This window comes from Protopterus annectens, chromosome 11.part0 (assembly GCF_019279795.1).
Source record: "Protopterus annectens isolate FY-2018-M chromosome 11.part0, PAN1.0, whole genome shotgun sequence".
Lineage (NCBI taxonomy): Eukaryota > Metazoa > Chordata > Ceratodontiformes > Protopteridae > Protopterus > Protopterus annectens.
In genome coordinates this window covers 1,094,686,745-1,094,708,310 of record NC_056745.1, presented here as the reverse complement: position 1 = coordinate 1,094,708,310, position 21,566 = coordinate 1,094,686,745, and the positions used below count along the sequence as shown (strand labels likewise).

At 38.2% G+C, this 21,566-nt stretch overlaps 1 protein-coding gene across 1 annotated transcript in view; it reads left to right on the top strand.

Moving 5' to 3' along the window:
- Positions 1 to 21,566, top strand: part of TMTC2 (transmembrane O-mannosyltransferase targeting cadherins 2) — a 1,891,588-nt gene that overhangs the window by 1,100,042 nt on the left and 769,980 nt on the right. Inside the window, exon 5 of the mRNA XM_044088436.1 lies at positions 6,128 to 6,213. Within this exon, the coding sequence (XP_043944371.1) occupies positions 6,128 to 6,213 (86 nt within the window). The remainder of the gene's footprint in view (positions 1 to 6,127; positions 6,214 to 21,566) is intronic.

Here is a 21,566-nt window from a genome sequence, read left to right as displayed (position 1 = left end):
ATATGTGTAGGTGTGCTGTAACTATATAAGTTTCTGAAGGTAGCTTGGAGCTCAGCCTTATGTTAATATTATGACATTTTACTTTGAAAGGCTGCATTTATGTTGACAGGGAAGCATTGGCATGTGGAAAAATCTCACTTTACCTGGTTCATTACTCTGCATGTGTCCATCGATGGACACCAGTTTCTTTTATATATATATATATGTGTGTGTAAAGAGGTGAATAGGAAAAGTGGGAAAAGAGAAAATAGTGCACAAGAGAAACACAACACAATGACAACACAGGGCTGTACTGGAGGAGGTAGGAGAGGTGGGTATTTAGTTATTTATTTTTTGGTGATGATAGGTTCCATGTTTCTGAAATATGTAAGAAAATATACTCTATGGAAACAAGAGCAAATATAACAGGTAGAGAGGAGATAAAGGTTTTGACAAAAAAAAAAAAACAATCTGGCATGGACATGTTCATTACTTTTTTGCTGAGGAAACTATTGATTGGTATAAACTCTCTTATCATGTGTTTCCATCCTCTAAAGAGCATCAAGCTGTCTGCTGAATGTATTTCTTATTTAAACCCCATAGTTTTGTTAATTTTCTCCTGGATCTCTCCTTTGGTTTGATTCTAGATCACTGGCATATTTATGTCAGTGCCCTACATCTTCTTAATCCCACAGTAGCTGAATACCCTTTTCAGGATGCTGGGGATAAGGACAGAGGGGCTTCTTTACCCTCAATCACATTTGAGATCAGAGTTATGCACTCATTGAATATAGATCTACTCTTCAACACTTATTTGCGTATAATTCAAGTTTATAAATAGTTCTTGAATACCTGAAATATTTTGACGTTAATGGTTTTATGTAGCATTTGTTATCAAGTCTTTTGAATATTTTTTTCACTAGTACGTTTTCTTGGTGTCTTTTTAATTTGAAATATTTTCTATAATTTTTACTTTTGGAGTCAAAAAATTGGGACACACATTTTTCTGCTTGTTGAGCTGGAGGGGTTGTTTCCGCATACATCTGACCAGTATAGTGTGAGAAATCAGCACTAGGTATTAATTTTATAGGATAATGGTGAGGTTTTAAGCAAAATGTCAATGGACTATATAGGTTCATAGGTGTTTAATAGGCTAACAACCACAAGGGCCTTTTTAAGCATAGTCATGCATCCCAAAAAAAATGATGGAGAATGAGGGATCCAGTGCTTTACATGGTTGAAATATTTGAGGTCTGATGTAATTGCTCTTCAGGAGATGCACTTTGTTCTACTGAGCATGATAAATTAAAATGGTGTGAATATTAGAGCTTAAGGCCTTCTGTGCATTCTTCTGGTATCATGGAGTACTGCTATTTATAAGGAGCACTGAAATTCAGGTCCTGGGCACTTTTTGTTATCATGATGGAGCTTTTGGAGGCAGGCAGGGACTGTATTAAGATTTTCCAGTTCTTTAATCACTTATGTTTTTGTATTCCTATATCTCACCATCGGAGCAAAAGAAACTAGGAAAATATTTGTTTGATTGCAAGACCTTATGAAGGGCATCTGAGATGTTAACTCTTTATTGTCATATCAGGACAGTACAACTGTGGTTTCTTATAGTTCCTCTGCTGTTTCAAAGTTTCTCTCTCTTCCTGGACTTCAAAGATTGGTCTGCTGGAGACTTGTGTTCCCCTGAGGGAATAGGGAGCAGTGAATTGTCTACTGTATGGTTGATTACATTCATGTTTCACAGAAGTTTGTGGAATTTTTTTCTTCAGTACCTTTGGTACAGTACTTGTGCTATGATTGCTGGTCTCCAGCTAGCTTTATCTTCTCCTATCTTACTATAGTTTCAGGATTTGTTAACTTCTTTATTTCATAAATATTTTCATGCTCATGAGACTGGAACATACTCACCTCATTTCCTGTGGGATGAATGTAAATATTTTCTTCATGCAGATTTACATCCTCGTCTACTGGGCTGGGCTGATTTTGACAATACAATTTATTTCTGTGACAAAGTCATTATCATTCTTTCATTCACTTTCCCATAATTTGCATAATTATCTTAAGGGACTGTGTGGCTGGTTAAAATAGAGCTAAGGAACTGGTTAATATCAATACAAAACTAGATCTTGACAGGTTTTGTGTCTAGTACCCTGAGGTCTCACAAGCTAGGCATAGACATTTGGACAGGAAAAAGAAAGTATTAGATTCCGTTATATTTCAACAGGTTCTGCAACATTCATTATTTATTTATTTATTTATTTATTTATTTATCATTTGTTAACCAGGAAAGTCCGACTTGGAACAAAGCCAATTTTCAGAGGAGGCCCGGGGAGAAAGGCTCCAGATGCATGTCTTTGTAATGTGAGAGGAAACCGGAGCACCCGGAGGAAACCCACACGAACGCAGGGAGGACATGCAGACTCCACACAGAAGGCACCCCAGCCGAGAATATTTTAAGACTTGATAAAACAGTTTAAATTTCATTATCAAACTGTGTATTTGTGTCATTCTCACTCTCTCTTTCTCTTTGCTTTTTGCCCAATTCCTATGGTAATTTCTAACTCCCTTCACTTCTGAAATTGCTTATATACTGAGAAGTCTACTGCAAGTAATAAAATGTACAAAGTAACAGGACTGAAGGGCAGTTTCACCTATAACACTTGGAGTCCTATGGCAAGCCTGTAATTCCTTTTTGTCAGAGATAATCTGAACAAAGATTACAAAAACATGCAGCTGGAGCATTTCTTCCCCGAGACGCTGCTGAAAATAGGCTTAGTTCCAAGTCAGACTTTCCTGGTTAACAAATGATAAATAAAATAAATAAAAATAAAATAAACAATCCGGCAACCATCCTGGAAATAGATTCTGGTAGTACATGTAGTAAAACTCAAAGTCCAAAAATACGTAATAGTTATTGACACATTTCTGTGTTGAATGATGACTGAAAATTAGTAATGTCAGTATTGACATACAAGCTCCAACCCCATTTATTTATATCATTCATGTGGGTAAGGAAGGCTTATTAAGGGTAGGATTGATTGGTGGGTATGTTTAAAGTGGCCAAATGGCCTGAGATAATGAAGAAAAGGAAGTATCCAGCTAGGGCCCCCTCTCTGTCTAGATGCTGCAAAAACCTTGATTATGTACTTTGGTCATATTTATTTCATATTGTTCCTCTTTTGGCATGCCATCAAATCTTTGTAGGGTTGCTTAAGCAATTTAACATGGTTCTAGGGCTGAGATTAGAGAGTTATGTCACTGATTCATTTTCTGTCTTAGTAAGCCGCGGTGGTGCAGTGGTAGCATTGCCGCCTCACAGCAAGAGGTTCTCCCGTTCGATTCTCGGCTGGAGCGCCGTCTTTGTGGAGTCTGCATGTCCTCCCCGTGGTCGAGTGACATTCAAAAGACATGCATGAATGGGCGTGCCTTCATTGAAGGTTGGGCATCAGGCTGGCACCTCAGCACCGTAAAAATCTACTGCCAATCATTAGTGGACCAGAGTTCCACTGTGGCGACCCCTACCGGGAAAAGCCGAAAGAAGAACAACAGAGGAGTCAGGCAAAATGACCCTTGTCCAGATCCTATTCATTATGGCCACTGAGCTATTGTATAAGATTTTTCAAAAACTGTCAAAGCACCTCCTTGTCTATATCCTATTTTTTATAGCCACTGGACTGTTGTATAAGGTATACAAATGCTGTCTCAGAACAAATTGGCCTACTTGATACTTATTTATTTATTTTACGTTTGGTTACCGGGAAAGTCCGACTCGACATGGGTCCTTTTTCAGCGGAGACCCGGGGAGAAAAGCTCCACAAATAACATTTACATAAACAATCCTTCTCAATGCCCTTTTGGAATTTCCTGCTTGGCCTCCATTCATTCTCTGTGCACTTCTAATGGAGTCAAGGAATCTATATTCTTCCTAGACAAGGAGAATAAAATCATTCATTTTAACATCTTTTGTGTTATTTTTGATATTATTATAAATGATATTTTCTTTTACTCAGTTTTTGTATTTTCTTAAGCCTAAAATGAGTAATATGGAGTAATATTTGAAGGAAGCTTCCTGTAGTAGCTAGGTGTTTTAATTATTGTTAAGACATATTTCAGCAAGTCCATTTCAAAAAAAATATGGTCATTTTTTGGCTGCCTATTTTGAAGCTGTATGGGTTTGTGACAATATCATTATGAGGCTTAATAAAAGGACATTACTTGTGATTACAATATAAATGACCAGACAATAAAAATGGCATCATCATTACAGATGCGGTAACAGTGACAAACAATAGGTTAAACTTTGACCAGTGCATCTCTATCATTGTCAGTAAAGCATATTCTGTTAGTCATCTGTTTCTAAAGGCTGCGTGTAGTCATTTAATTGAAATCAATTTATCAGTATATACCCCACTAATCTGATCCATTCCTAAACTTTCTATAGCCTTCAAACAATCCACTTGAAACAACTTGAATGGTACAGTGAATCCTTACTAGGGAAATCAATGATTTGGAAAGCTTAAACTGCTTGAAACCATTTCAGAAGTCATCATTATATTTTGTTTCTTATAGGTTACCAATTAGGTGACCTCTGTCAGGGCTGTCTGGCCATGCCCAGTCTTCTTCTGTTTGAAATTCTCTGCCTGACACACAATGCCAGCGGAGCCAACACCAGATCGGAGAAAATAATAGTTAAAATAAATATCACTGTTATAATAAAACATGACAGATACATTTCATTACACCCCCAGAGACCACACAGTAAGTGTCTTTTTACAGACAAAATAAGTCACCCATTAATGTCCTATAGAAATAACCCCAACACAAATATGTCCTATAGAAATAACTCCAACACAAATATGTCCTGTAGAGATAACCCCAACACAAATATGTCCTATAGAAATAACCCCAACACAAATATGTCCTATAGAAATAACCCCAACACAAATATGTCCTATAGAAATAACCCCAACACAAATATGTCCTATAGAAATAACCCCAACACAAATATGCCCTATAGAAATAACCCCAACACAAATATGCCCTATAGAAATAACCCCAACACAAATATGTCCTATAGAAATAACCCCAACACAAATATGTCCTATAGAAATAACCCAACACAAATATGTCCTATAGAAATAACTCCAACACAAATATGTCCTATAGAAATAACCCCAACACAAATAGGTCGTATAGAAATAACCCAACACAAATATGTCCTATAGAAATAACCCCAACACAAATATGTCCTATAGAAATAACCCAACACAAATAGGAAAGTATAAACTATAAGCAGGATTTATTTATTTGCAGTTGGTTACTGGGAAGCTCTGACTTGGTCATACAAGACCCCTTTTCAGCAGATGTCCAGGAAGAAAAGCTTGAAAAATATATTTAGTGACAGAAAAACACAAAAAGACTGCAGCAGACCCTTTGCGAGCACAAGCAATATTCAAAATAGAGTTAGTACAGATTCAACACAGAACATAGAATTCAACATAGAATATCATGAGGTTAGATGAGTCAAGCTTCTTAAAGGCCAGTAGGTTATAAGCTTGATAAAAATATTTGAACATGTAAAACTATCGCTCTCCATTTAAGGAGGCACACATTTTCATTGTTACAGTCTGTTTTTTAAAGGTGCTCACACAGAAAAAGGATTCTTTATAAATATTATTTTATAATTTTGACTTACACAATTTATTATTGAAGAACTTCTAACCTGATGGTATTTATTATGCAAACTAAGGTATTTTTTAACACTATTTACTGTCCTTTTTCACCACTCCGTAGGAGCCACAAACTTAATCCATTTCCCCATCCCCAACTCCATTAAAGATTTCTGTCTCTTCTCTGCTCATATTATTGAAATGTGCTAAACATAATTAAAGTAGGTAATGTAGTCAACTGACCAGAGTGTATTTTAAAAGCATTGTTTTATTGATTGGTTTATTGACTGATTGTAATGTTTGTGTATGTGTCTGTCAGTCTGAATGTTTTTATACATTTCAAAAATGCATTTATAAAGACATGAATGCATAAATAGTCAATACAATGAATTCATATTAAATAAAAAATTTCATCTAAGCATCATGCCTGTAATTTTATTCATATTTTTCTAACATTGTTTTTGCAGAGGATTGCTGCTACAGGAAAATAATAGGTTTGCAGAAGCCTTGCAATACTATAAGCTAGCAATTGGAAGCAGGCCGACATTGGCTTGTAAGTATATTATTTTTTTATATCACTGCGCACACAGGTTTTGTGTGGAACAGTTCCTATTGCTAATTCTGCATTATGTTCTTCACCAGAATTTTAAGAAAAATGTAAACGTGTTTTTGTATTTGGACAAGCTGTTCCTCTTATATATTTTTGGTGTTGTTAATGAGGTCATTGTCTCTTAATGTGAGACATGATAAGAACCAGTATTAACTGTGTTTGATTTTTGGAGTTAGATGTAAATTTTCAGTGAAGAACTGTAAGCTATATTTCACTTTATTATATAGATTTGTATGTGTGACAGAATCCTTTATAGTTTTTGTTTGCAACTGTTGTTGTCTTAAATTCCTGTCATTATATACAAAATGAGCGATGGATGCACAGTTTGCATTTCACTTCTGAACCTTCTGTTGCAATAATAAAACAAGCAAGATTTATTTATTTATTTATTATTTATTTAACATTGGTTTACCGGAAAAGTCCGACTTGGAACAAAGCCAATTTTCAGCGGAAGCCTGGGGAGAAATGCTCCAGAAGATATAGTTTACCATCTTATTTGCATTGTTATTCTTTCAAGATGCTCTTTATAACTTATGCAGCATACCAAGAGAAAAATCCATTTGGCCGTTCCATTCCTCCTGGACTTACTTTACATTTCCCTCTGATGTTTTCTTTTGATTATGTATTGCTCTGATGTTATCCCCTTTCTCTTTGAATTTTACTGATACCCTCTAGCAAATATTGAACATCAGTAATGCCTGTACTTGCTAATGTTTCTGCTACCATTTCCCCTTGAGTTAAGCTGTTCTATATCGCAGGCATCATTTTCATTGGACAGAAGTTTCATACCAATGAAAAATGTCCTTAAAATGTACTTACTCTCTGGTAACCAGGTAACAACTACTGGAAAGATCTACTTGTTTTCAGGAGTAAGCATAAATCTTCAGTCTAGTTAAGCAATTTTCTCTCGAGTTGTATATACTGTATGTAAGTGGAAGCAGTGGGAAAGGAACATTGTTCAAAGGATATAGGTTCCTGCTTTCTCCAGTTTTATGTACAGATAGTCATATAATGCAGATCACTGAAGCTAGGTTTACTAACCCATTGATTATTTGAATTTGTTCAGCAGAGTAATTTTCAATTTATGAGCCCAGAAGTTTGCATAAATGTTCTAGTGGAAGGCATTGAGTGTCCCACAGTGGGCAATTTGTTCATTCTGCTTTGAGCCGCATTCATATTTGTGTTGACCATGAAACACTTGTTAGACATAATCCATTTTTACGGTAAGCCTGGAGCCACGTTTCCAAGGGTGATAGCAGTAATATGACACGCATAATGACTGCAATGTTAAATGTTACCAAGATGAACAAATACCATGCAACAAGAAAAATTATGCAAGTACAGTAACATGATTGTACTTGAGTCCCAGTACTCAGAAATGTACATAAGTAAAAGGATACAGCTTTATGCAGAATGAAGACTTGCAAACGTGTTTATTAATGGCTGCATAAGAAACTGTCTTAAAAAATATGCAACTGATAGAGACATCTGATTATGGCATAGAAATTAGAGAATAACCGTGTTATAGCCACGTTCATAAATTTGAACATCACTGACATAAACAAAACAATTGCATTTTGAAGCAAACTGCGCCATTAATCAGTATCAGCTTTACAAGCACTTAAACATCTACCAGTGCTTTATAACTTTTAAAACTGAAGCTGTTATGTAGTGTCAGTTAAAATTCTCCAAGTATGAGTAAAGATATTGTATAGGTTTCTGACCATAACCCGTTGTCATGTATTTTCAAAACAAATGTCAAGAAATGCAGCTCTTGAGCTTTAGTCTTGAGGGAAATTTGTTTTTCAAGCACATGTTACGATCAGAGACCTAATCATAATCCTCTTTATCAGTTTAGTAGCACAGACTAACCAAGATTCAAAAACAAGGTTAATAAATATTTATATAGTAATATTGAGAATGGTTCACTGTGTTGTTTATGTTCCTGTATCATAGTTAAATACATAGCACTTTCAGAAAGGCAGATGGTATTTCTTGTGATACTGAGCAGTTGTTACAGTATTTGAAATACAAAGGTATTTCAGTGTCTTTGGAAAATTACCTCGGCTTATAGAGACTGTCATTGGTTTATACCAGGTTAGCTGGCCCTGTAGGGCATTTAATCCCAGTAAATTTCCTTTCCAAACGTAAGTATCAAACCCTGTCCCTTGTGTCTATGAGGTAAATACATTAAGCAGCATGACAATCTCCACCTTCTAATAGACATCCATTTGTTAACAGGGAGGCCCACTGGCCGCACAGTCCCTTTTCAGGGGTGAATGGGAAATAATGTCTGTTAAGTGACTTGCTCAAGGTTACACAGTAGGCAAATGGGAAGTGAGGGAATGAAATCCTGTACTCCATGAATTGTAGCTCACAGCCTTAACCTTCTGCAGCAGCTGTCAGATGACATCCACCTGCATTTTCATATTGTTCATATTATTTCAGTTGTAGTGAATGGAGTTTGCGCTGCAGGTCTGATTTGTCCTATAAGAGATGTTAACAGTAGATGTAGAAGAAGATTACCAAGAGCAAACATGCCAAATGTGATATCATTGTAGCTCACTAGTGTTATATCTTGTGAGATGAATTAGGTAGTGCTTTTGGACCCTGTATTATCCTGCTTACTGTTCTTGGCAGCAGCTGTGTACTGTTTCCTTCAGTGCAAGCCCTCCTGTGTTATAACCCAGTGTTCTGCTTAATCTCTATTTGCAGCTGGAAGGGGAGTCTCATGCACATGTCATGTGGGCCCTGAACTGTAGCAGGGGTTCATAGAGTATGCGGGTCTCATCCACATTGAACATGCACGTCTTGGTCTTCAGCTGGTGGACCCATATTGGGTATGTAAGTCCCTTTCTACAGCTGAAGTCACATTGAATTTGCAGGTCCTCTCCTACAGCAGGAGCAGACAGAGTTTCAGGTTCTGTCCTGCAGCTGAAGGAATCACACAGTGTGTGCTGTGCAGCTACTTTCCTGTAGCAAGAGGAGCCACAGAGAGTTTGCAGGTCTTGTTCTGCAAGAGAAGGAGCTACAATGAGTCTGCAGGTCCTTGTGGTACAGAAGGAGCCATGTATAGAATGCAGGTCTTTTTCTATGAAAAGAGTTTCAGTGAGCATGCAGAATCTATCCTTTTGCAAGAAGAGCTATATATTTTTTATAGGTCCTGCAGAACAGGAAGATGAAGAGTCACATCAAGTGTGCAGGAGCTGATTGATAGCTTAACACATTACAGAGAGAAAGCCTTGACTATGAGGCAAACCAGGTTCAGTTAGCAGCATGGACACTGCTGGTGTCAACGAGGGGAGGTAGTAATGTGTAGCCGACAATGTCTAGCCTACTTCAGAAGGAAGGACATGAGAAGATCCAGTGCCATTGCTAATACTTGTCAGAGACCAAAGGTAGTAGCAAGTTAGGACTGCAGTGCATGTTTGGCTTGCCAAGCAATTTGATTACACTGTAGCTAGCAAAAGGGCTTGTGTGTTTAGAGGTATGCATATGTCCCAAGGTTGCCATTGCAGTTCCTTTGTTGATAGCATGTACACCAACTGTGAAGAGTAGAGGACTTAAAGCATTAAAAAGCAAGCAAGCTAGAAAACAAACAAATAAAATAAAAAACACACACTGAATCCAGCCTGTAGTTCCACCAGTTTAGGGAAAATTGGGATCAATGAATAAATGCAGTTTGCTGTGATCTGGTAGTGTGAGGCCAGGCAGATTGTCAGGCCATAAGTAATGAACGTGTACCAGTATGTTATGCTGAGGATCTAAAATCAGGTGGCGAAAAAAGATGAGTAAATAAAAAGCTGCTATCCTGCAGCAGAAAGAAATACAAATAGTATGCTGGTCATAGCCTATAAGACAAGGAGATGCACAGAGTTTGCAAGCTCTTTCCTACAGCAGTAAGAGCCATATATACTATGCAAGTCCTTCTCTTGCAACAGTAGGAGCCACACCATGTGGCTAGGTGCAGTGCCACAACAAAAGGAGCCACAGTGAGTATGAAGGTCCTGTTATGCAGCAGAAGGGACTGCAATGAATATTCATATCATGATGCAGAAGAAATGAAAGTGAGCATGCAAGCCCTGTTCTTCTCGAGAAGGAGCTAGAATGAGCATATAGAGCCCGTCTTGCAGCACAATGAATTACAATGAGTATGCATGTCCCATCCTATAGCAAGGAGATCTGCACATAGGTTGTAGAGCCTGCCTTGTATCAAGAAGAGTCAAACAGGGTATACAGGCCCTGTCCAGCAGCAGAATGAACAATATTAAATATCCATGTTTTGTTCTGCTGCAGGAGGAACTGTTTGCAATATGCATGTCCCATTCCTACACACAGTGTACTGCCATACAGTCTTCAGTATGCACATAGTGTACTGCCATACAGTCTGCAGTATGAATGAACCATTCCTACATACAGTATAGTGCCATAAAGTGTGCAGTATGCACACAGTGTACTGCTATAGAGTGTGCAGTATGCATGTCCCATTCCTACACACAGTGTACTGCTAAATAGTGTGCAGTATGCACATGGTGTACTGCCATACAGTGTGCAGTATGCATGTCCCATTCCTACATACAGTGTACTGCTAAATAGTGTGCAGTATGCACAGTGTCCTGCTGTACAGTGTGCAGTATGCACACAGTGTACTGCCATACAGTGTGCAGTATGCATGTCCCATTCCTACGCACAGTGTACTACCATACAGTGTGTAGTGTGCATGTCCCATTCCTACACACAGTGTACTGCCATACAGTGTGTAGTATGCATGTCCCATTCCTACACACAGTGTACTGCTATACAGTGTGTAGCATGCATGTCCCATTCCTACACACAGTGTACTGCCATACAGTGTGCAGTATGTATGTCCCATTCCTACACACAGTGTACTGCCATAGAGTGTGCAGTATGCATGTCCCATTCCTACACACAGTGTACTGCCATACATCCTACTGTGTAACTGTTGTTGACAAACAACCTGATAGTATGGTATGGAAGCTGCTCTATCTCTGAGTGCAAATACCTCCAGAGAGTGGTGAAGACAGCTGAGAGGATCATTAAGACCACCTTACCACCTGTCTACAACTTGTACTTATTCAGATGTCTCAGCATGGCCAGGGGAATAATTAAAGACTGCACTCACCCTGATTACAGACTGTTCCTGCATCTATCATCCAGAAAGTGCTTCTGAAGCATACGTTGCAGAACTACGAGATTCAGGAACAGCTTCTTCCTTAATGTCATCAGGCTGCTGAACTCTAATAACCACTACACTTTATGATGGCCACCTGGGTCAGCAGAAACTTTCTCAGATTGTGCATCACCCTGGTTACCAGTTTCATCTAATACTTAGTGCAGTGTTCACCAAGACTGTAACTTATAGGCAATCTAGAGCAGTAGCAATGCAGTAAAATATCTCTTCTTTCAGTGTAATACATGTTGTGAATTTGTAAATTAACCATAGTGCAATACTCTAATGTTCACAGTGCAGTACTCAAATGTCTCTTTCTGTGCAAGGATCAATGCAATGTCTTAACCAAGTATTTGTGCAATACTAAAGTCTCATTGAAGTAAGTGTTCAGTTTGAAAAGTGTTAAAATGTGTTTCTAATTATGTGCAATATTAGTCTGTCTACCTGCATGTCCATGATGTAATAACTAGGTGTTATATGTGGAAATGTGTGTGAAAATAGCTTATGTGTTGTCTGCACATTGAGTCTGGAGACACGGAATGTCATTCATTTTTTGCACTTGTGTGATTTCTGAATGACAATAAAATTTACTTTGACTTTTTTTTTCACTTTGACTAATGCTTGACCAAGAAAATGCATAGAGCTGATACAGAAATGCGAAGAGGGTCTTAAAATTATGAAGGGCTAACTTCATATGATGGTGCTATAGCAAGCAGATGTGCTCCCTCCACATTTCAAGATGGTACTGTGAAATAATGACATTAAATTACGTTTCACAACATTTGAGTACTGAGCCTGTATAATGGTATATGTTATAGTACTCAGCCATTGTAAAATTTGAGCCAGAAGCAGAGTGTTTCTAATTATTAGTAGGTTGTATTGACCAGAAACATTACTCTTGAATTTGCAATAAGTCACAGTTCATAGGCTTATAGGTTGTTACTAGGCTAATGACCACTAGAGGCCTTACAAGCCTAGCCTCATACCTTAAACCATTTGGGTCTGGAGTATCGTGGGAGTCTATATGGGGGTCATGTTAGTAGAATGGTAACTAAGGATTTGGGGGGGGGGTAGGGGCATTATTTAGGATAATACTTTTCTTATTGATGGCCTGTGTCCATAAGGGGCATGGATGTCAGACAGGGACTAAATTTACAATTTCACATCCAGTTGTCAAGGTTTCATTTGAATAGTGCTGGGATCCTTTGGGACAATTTATTTATTTATTTTATTTTACATTTGTTGACCAGGCTAGTCCAACTGGATATATGTCCATTTTCAGTAGAGGCCCGGGGAGAAAAGCTCCAGTAAAGTAACAAATAAAAAGTAAAAATAGTGTCTAATAAAAAGTTTACATAGAGAAAAAATATAGTAATACATTTTGGTGCACACTGGTTAGTTAGAGTTTACAAAAATATCAAACACACTGGTATGTAACAAATAACAATCAATGGTTTAAAAAAATACTATTTACAAAATTATTAGATATGACATTTATATAAAGTAAGACATAGTAGGTTACAAGTAAACAGTGCTACTTACAGATGAAATAAGAACAAGTTATCCTAAGTGGAAAGTAGGGGGAAAAATTAATAGAGTTAATCAGTTAGTCAGGGTTGTTGCAAGGGCATAGCCATTTTGTTCTGAGGAATATTTTCAGTTTTTGTTTGAAGAGGGGTAGAGAAGGAAGAGAGGTAAGTTCAGTAGGTAGTAAATTCCAGTTTTTCCCAGTAGTGTTTGAGAACAGAGAGTCACCTGCCAAGTTGTTTGACTTACTAATGTTAGCTAACAGTTTATTAGATGACCGTAAATTAGTAAGATTTTTATAGGGGGTAATGATGTTTGAAAGTGTTGGAGTATTATTTGGGTGGTAGAGGATTTTATGTGAGATGATAAGTTGACTATATTGAAGCAGATTTTGTAGCTCAAGCCATCCTAGTTGTTTTAGATTCTGACAGTGATGGGTTCTATAGGGATTACCAGTGGCAAATCTTGCAATATTGTTATAGGATGTAGCTAGTTTGAAACAATTATGTTTTGACAGATTAGTATAGATTGGTGAGGCATAAAGTAGTGTTGAGATTAGATGGGAGTGGGCAATAGTAGATCTTGCTGTAGGAGTGAGGAAGGATTTGACTCTATATAGGGAGCCCATTTTTCTGTTGACTGTTTTTATGGTGTTATTAATATGGGAGTCGAAGTTGAGGTTGTTGTCTATAGTGATTCCTAGGAGCTTGGTGGTAGCATCAGGGGATATGACGGTACCATTGTTAGAAGTAACAGAGAAATCTAAAGGTATATGCTTCCGGGTAGGGGCAAAAAGCAGGAGCTTAGTTTTTTTTGGATTCAGGAGGAGGTATCGTTTTAGGAACCATGATTCAACTATGTTAAACATTTTCTGAGTAAGGGACTGTAGTTCAGATAAAGATTTTCCCGTGCAGATTATTGTGGAATCATCTGCATATTGTATACAGGTTGCAAGAGGAGTAGCTTTACAGAGATCATTAATAAAAATGGAGAATAGTAGAGGACCTAGAATGGAGCCCTGGGGAACACCTACTGTAACTGGCAGGTGGGATGATAGATTATTTTCCCACATAACAGCTTGCTGTCGATTGCTTAGGTAGGAGCTGAACGATTGTATAGCTAGAGTATCGAGTGAAAGTAATTTAAGAATGTTTATAAGCAATGTGTGGTTTATCATATCAATGCTTCAGTGCTGAAGAGAGAACATTATTATTGCGATTTCTGTTGATGGTGTCAGTGAAGGATAGGAGGGCTGTAGTGGTACTATGGTATGGTCTGAAGCCATGTTGGCTGTGTGCTAGTAAGTTGTGTTGTAGTAGGTCGTCCAGAAGCTGATGATGAATGCATTTTTCCATTATTTTTTGCTAACGGGGATAGTAGGGCTATAGGTCGATAGTTGGAATATTCATTGGAGTTACCACCTTTATGTAGGGGGATAATGTGTGAGATTTTCCAGATGATTGGGATGGTTCCCTCATTAATTGTTCTATTTATTAGGATTGATATTGGATAAGCTACTGCTTTGGCTGCTTTTTGCAGATATTGTGCTGGAATCTGGTCAGCAGAAGGCATACAAGGTTTAAGTTTTAGGATGAGTTTGTATATGAAATGAGTGGAGATGGGTTGAAATATGAAGGTAGGAAGAGAGCTAGAAATGGGGTTTGGGAGGCTAGAGCTATCAGGGTTTAGTTGGCTGGCTAGAGATTGGATGGCTTCGGTAAAAAAGCTGTTAAAGGCATTAGCAGTTTGGTTGGGAGTTTCTTGATTTGCACCAGTTGGGGATGGTGTGCTGCAGTGACCTGGGTGTAACAAACTATTTATACTTGCCCAGAATTTCTGAGGATTGTTTAGGTGTGTTTGTTGCATTTTACAGTAAAAGTTTTTTTTGTCTGAAAGTATAGCTTTTTTTGTCATATTTCTCATTTGTTTAAATAATTGTTGATCTGCTAAGTTTTTTGTAGTCCTCCACCTAGCCCAGGCTTTGTTTCTAAGTAACATTTTTTGCCTGGTGTCTTTAGTGAGCCATGGGGCTGGTTTTGACCTAGTTCTGATGGTACGCTTTGGTGCATATTGGTCAAGGATATTTAAGAAGGTAGAGTTAAAGTGTTTAACAGCCTCTTCAAGAGGGAGGGTTTTAGTGGATACCAATCACAAGAGCTAAGTTCAGTTTGGAATAACCTTTGATTAAACTGTTTGTTTGACCGTATTGTCCTATATGATGCTTGGTGTGGGATATCATTCTTTTGCCTGATTATGTAGGTCAAAGAGTGGTCACTTACATCATCAGGGAAGACACCTACTTTGTAGGGTTGGTGGTAGTTATTAATAAGGATCCAATCCAAGGTGGTCTCTTTATTGGTAGGTTTGTTAAATCTAGTTGTGCTGGAGAGACAAATATCTGTCTCTCCAGCACATTCTGTTTATGTCATAAGCACTTCAGATTCCTTGATCTAGTGATTCTGCTGCTGTTTGATTTGTACATGTGCAACAGATTCATCAGGGCTGGGTCTGAGGAAACCCTGTAAGACAGGCAAAGATCCCCTCTCAGCAGCCTGTAGGAGATTGAATACATAGAGAGAGCCTTTAGGGGGTCGTTGTTGGTCAGGGTATTTATACCCTGAATTCTCCCGGTGAAAAACTGTTATGGACATTCCAACTGTTGCAAGTGTCTGATTAGATACATGCCAAAGAGGGCATTGTATTCAATAATTGGTCTAATAAGGGCTGAGTAGAGTGGGCAGTAGAATGATTTTCTTACTATCTTATCTACTTGTTGGCCAAAGGCCAGATTGCTGTCTACACATGTTCCTAGATTCCTTGATACTGAGTCAGCTGTTAGGGATGTTTTAGCAATGGAGTAATTAACTTGGGTTCACAGTTTTCCAAAGGGAATTGTAATGCATTTTTTGGCATTGAGTTTTACACCATAGCTTTGGCACCAGTCATTTCTGTATGATAAAACTATCATGAAGGTATTGGTGTCTTTGGGAAAATCTATAATAGCAATGAATTTACAGTCATCTGCAAACCTCATGAACCAGTGGCCTTGAACATTAGCCTTGACTTCCAAGAAGTAGATGCCAAATAGGAGTGGGCCCAGCATGGAGCCCTGGGGTATTCTGCTGTCGACCAGTCTTTTAGTGAAGGTTGTCTTACTGATCTTGACTTTTTGGGTCCTGTTTATTTGCCATTCGACAATCCAGCGAGTATGTGTAGGTTATCAATGTCCTTGTTTATCATTTCTGTAATAATTTGTTCCATGACTTTGCATATTAGTTTTGTTATATTGATGGGAATGTAGTTCCTTGGGCTAGTTGATGGTCTGAGATTGTGGAGGGGAGTGACTGTTGTGGTCCTCCAGTCATGTGGAACATAGTCTGTTTCAAGGATGTAGTTGAAGAGTGTCTCAAGTTGTCTTGGTAGGCTGTATTTTAGATTGTTCAGGAGGCAAACAGGGATATTGTCAGAACCCATGGAGGTGGTGTTATTGGCTTTAGTGAGTACAGCGAGTACCTGGTCCCAGATAGTAGTTGGGGGCAATATGTTGGAGGGGATTTTACCTGGGAGAGCTGCGGAGGAGTGGGGAGTGAAATTTGAACTGAATTTATCAGCCAGAAGATTTATGTCACCCTGAGTGGTGAAGGTGGTACCATTCAAAACCATTTCAGCACATGCTGTGTGTTACCTTTAAGGTTTTGGATATAGTCAAGAAGGCCATATGATGGCACTTAGCCTGCAATGCTATCCTGATGTTGTAGCTGGCCTTATTGGACTTAATTGGACCTTTCTTGATTAGTTGTATAAGAGAGCACTTGTCTTTAAGAGAGTTGCTCTTTCTGATTTTGACTGTATGTTTTTGTTTAGGTGAGGATTCCACCAGTGGGGTTTGTTTTTAGTGTTTGTTTTTGGTTTACTTCTGGTAGGTATGGTAGCCTCTATACAGCCATTCACGTTTGTATAGTTGATCTGTGAATAATTCTGCATAGATAGCTGTGGTCTCAGGGTTAAGGAAGACCTTGAATTTTAATCTCAGGGTTAAGGGGAGCCTTGAATTTTAACAAACTGTCACTTAATAGGATATAGTTTGCCTCTGAATAGTTCCTAAGTGTTACTGGTTTAGCTGAGTTTTCCAGGCTGATTTTTACTTCAAAAGATACAGCTTTATTTCATCTCAGTAGTGAGGACATGACATATGGGGGGTGGGGGGTGGGGGGATGCAATGTTTTCTCATGTTGGTGAGTACCAGATACAGTATGTTTTATCCTCTGGTTGAAGTATGCACGGTCTGTTCCAGTGTGTTTGTCTTAATAAAGTCCAGGAAGTGTTGAGCATGTGAATTTGAAGCAGTAAGTTTTCCAGTCTACAGAGAGGCCCCTCACCCTATGAATAGGGATTTGGTTGAATGACAAGTGCTTCTAGGAGGTTTAGGTAAGAGTCATGAGACTCTAGGGAGATAGATGGTGACCTGTAGCTAGCCATGATAAGTAAGGAACCTCTACTGTGGTTACTTTGACATGGATGAGATCCATGGTTTCATTCCGTTTAACAAACCTAAACCCATTTATTTACTACATCTTGTGGCAGAAGGTGTTTACCTGTTTTATCTGAGGTGGGGATTGCTTCAGGAAATTGACTTTTTTTTATGTGTTGTGGATAAAATATCTCATTACTTATTTAAAGAAATTTGGTGTAAGTTATGTGGGTTATCATGCAAATGACCCATGGGCTAAGCACAGATATCTTCCTTGAGTGAGCCATACTTTTAATTTGCTAATTGGGATTGTGTAACTCCCAGGATTACATGATAAGTATTAGATGCTTGCATTTACAGCAGACATGTATGTGCGTTATTTTCCCCTACACACAATCAATATATGCAAAAACATTTCATCAGAACAAAAAAATAACAAATCCAATGTTATGATCTTGAGAACAACACTTTTACTTTGTTTTTATTTAGGCATAAATCTAGGTCCTAGTAATGTTAGCCATTTCATTTACTGAAGCCAACTTGTTATTTTTGTCCTATAACCAAGCAACATATGAATGCATTTGTTCAAGTACCCTATATTTTTGTAGACTTCAAAAAGACTGCTGCTTATACGAAATGGAAAAGCATTTAAACTGCTTTTTTTATTCTTTCACATTAAAGATTCAAGTTCATTAGAACAAGTTTGGGATCTCTACAAGATTAGTAAACTTTTTTAGGAGAATGTTAATTTTACAAAGCCATTTTTAACAAGGTTAACTGCAGTGAAGTTCTTCTTTTGAAAGACATTTAAATTGAAGCTCTGCCGTAACAAAGCAGGGGGTTGTCAGTTTTGTGGTCAGCTGACATCTGTCACAGAGTAACACCACTGACTTACCCATGGTCATGTGACCATGGTATTGGTATATAGAAGTAACAGGATGGTGAGGCAATACCTGCTATCACAGTGTGTGCGTGTGTGATTTTATTCAGTGATTTCTCATTTGTGATAGTTTTGTTATGATTATTTTCATTCTCTGTGATTTTGAAGTGGTATGTACACATTCCTTTAATAGCTGCGGTGGTGCTGCTGCAGTAGCGTTGTCGCCTCACAGTAAGACGTTGTCCTGTTCGATTCTCAGCTAGAGCGTCTTCTGTGTGGAGACATGCGTGAATGGGCGTACCTTCGTTGAAGGCTGTGCGTCAGGCCTGGCAAGTCGGTACGTAAAAATCTACTGCCAATCATTAGCGGACCAGAGTTCCACTGTGGCGACCCCTAACCGGGAAAAGCCGAAAGATACAACATGCACACATTCCTTTAATAAATCCAGGCTGTATGAATCTAGTCTTATATTCCCATACACACATTTTAAAGTGTTACTTTTCTTGTCACTTCATAAAAGAAAAGAAGAAAGGGTGCTGTAAAGTAGGATTTGTAAGAGTGTAACTGCACAGTTCTCTTAGAAATAGATTGCAGTTAATGTACCAAGATGTAAAAAAGAAGAATATCAGGAAATAAAGTGGTAGATGCTTAGTAACAGAAATCTCTGCTCAGAAAAAAAATAAACAAGTACAAAAAAGGCCCTAGTGTCAAACTGTCACTGAGATGCACACAAATATGAGACAATACCTTTTATTAGAAATTGCCCAGCCCATCTATTCATCCTTCTATTCATTTATTTTCCAAAGTACTTTTTTGGTGTGGTTTGTGGTGGCAGCATGCCGTGCAGGATACAGCTGCCTTCCCTGTTTCCAGGCAAAGTCTCCAGCACATCCTGTGGGATGGTCAAGTAGTCCCAGAAATGGGTAGAGATACAATCCATTCAACTTGTATTGGGCCTCTCCTGGAACTGCATTGCCATGTCCTGTGCCTGGTGCACATCCCATGAGAAGTACTCAGGGCCATTCTCATAAGGTGTCAAAACCACTTCAACTGACTCCTGTCAACATGGAGGGGTAATGGCTGTACACTTTGATCCTCGAGATTGCTGAGTCCACCCCTATATTATTGAGAGTAAGCTTAGTTACAATATGAATAAGTCTCATTTCTGCAATTTTATCCACAGTCTCTTTGTTTTAGCCAATACCCAATGATTCATGACCATAGGTGAGGATGGAGACATAGTTTTATTGGTAAACTTTGTCCTGTGACTCAGTTGTCACTTCACAACCTGCACTGTGCAGTGATACAAACACACACACTCTCTAAAATTAAATAATTAAACAAGTAAAACTCCTGCATATATTGATATGATCTCATCTGTATTCTTCAGTGTATATGTACGCCTCAGATTAGCATAACAACATCCTTGCACTTAACATAAACTGTAGTAGCCATGCTAGCAGTAGTACAGATTATGCATCATCTGTGCCATGCAGTTGTAACACAGTGGTCAATCGTGTGTGAATTCTTCATGCATGACTTACACTTTCCATCTAACTCATACCAATTGACACATACCAGAAGCACACAAATTCCACATTATAATATAGTGCTATATTCAAACCATTTTTTAATTAATGCCATTTTTCAAATTTAGAACTCTATGGCAGGAAGTAGGTAATTTATACTTATCCATACTAGGACGCATCATCAGTTTGGTTCAGAAGCATAGCTAGGGTGCTTGGATGGGGCAACTGTCACAGCTGCAAAGTGTTAGAGGACACAGGCAGCTGATCTCAGTCCCTCATTAATGCATACTGGCTTTTAAAATCCAGTATTGCATTTGCAGTCAAACCTGAATGCTGTTGTGCTCTGTGTGTGGTCATTTGCTACAGTTTAAAACATCTGACATTCTCTCTCTTTTTTATCTAAAACTTCAGTGGTGTAGTGCTTCATGCAGAGTGTAAACTGTAAAAGCCATCTGCTACATTGTAGCCAGCAGTTTGCTACAGTTTAAAAATAAAAAGAAATGTTTTAACTGAGATATGAATGGAATGTTGCAGCGCACTCTGTGGGCGGGGTATGAACTGTAGCAACTGCAGTTTGCTACAATGTACGACATTTAGGAGGAGCATGAATTGAGTACTGTACTGTATTGTATGAAGAAGTTCTTTTTTCTTTTTTTTTTTTTTGGCCTTAACTTCAAGAGCTGAGTAGCTCTTGTGCCACTTTGTGGGACTGGCACAGCGTGCTAGCTGAACCAGCTACGCCTCTGTTTTGATTACTCAAGCTGTTCTGTTAGAAACTAATGAAACTTTCCAATTACTTACCCACACGTTGCTTTATGATAAGTCAACAGGGTATGAATTGTGTTGGGATTTACTAACTTCTGTGGATTTTGTTTACTGGATTTTTTCCTCATGACCAAACCACAGGGGCTGTAAGTAAATCACAGCAAAACCCACACCTTGATCATGCCTGGGAGCATATTTAGTTTAGTAGGGCAAAGTGATACAGAATAAGTATCTTCTTTTTCACAGAAAGGGTGGGGGATTATTGAATTAACCTTTTTGAGATGTTTCTGCAAACTGTTGGTTCAAAATTAATACGTTAATTCAAGAATGCATTGGATTTTTGAGGAGTGGAGGTAAGCTGTTGGTCTACAAGCTGTCCAGTGTGTAGGGAAGTAGTTAGATTTTGTGCGCTGTACAGTCCTTGTGCCAGAACCTGTATTTTTGTTTGTGATAGTACAGGTTACAATGTAATTAAAAACAGAATAACACAGCTAGGAGTTAGCAGACTGTCAACATTCAGATAATGGATTTACAGATCTAATTTTGAAAATAAAGGATTTAAATATCAGATGGATAATTTTAAATATTGCATATATAGTAATGTTTCAAAGTAGTGAGAATAGCAGAATCATGCACTGGTTGTGGGTATCAGGACTTATGAATCTAATTTAATTGTTTAACTGGTAAAGAATATGAAATAATGTTAACAGATATCAAAATCACAGTGGCTGGTTATGAGCAGCACAGAAGACAAACATTTAAAAGAATAAAAGACTATATTAACAGTGCAAAATTTAAAGAATCAGGAATCCACAGCAAATGAAGTATGTTAAGAAGGGACAACAGATTGTTTGTTTGTGTCTTTTGGCTTTTCCCGGTTAGGGGTCACCACAGCGGAACTCCAGTCCGCTAATGATTGGTAGTTGATTTTTA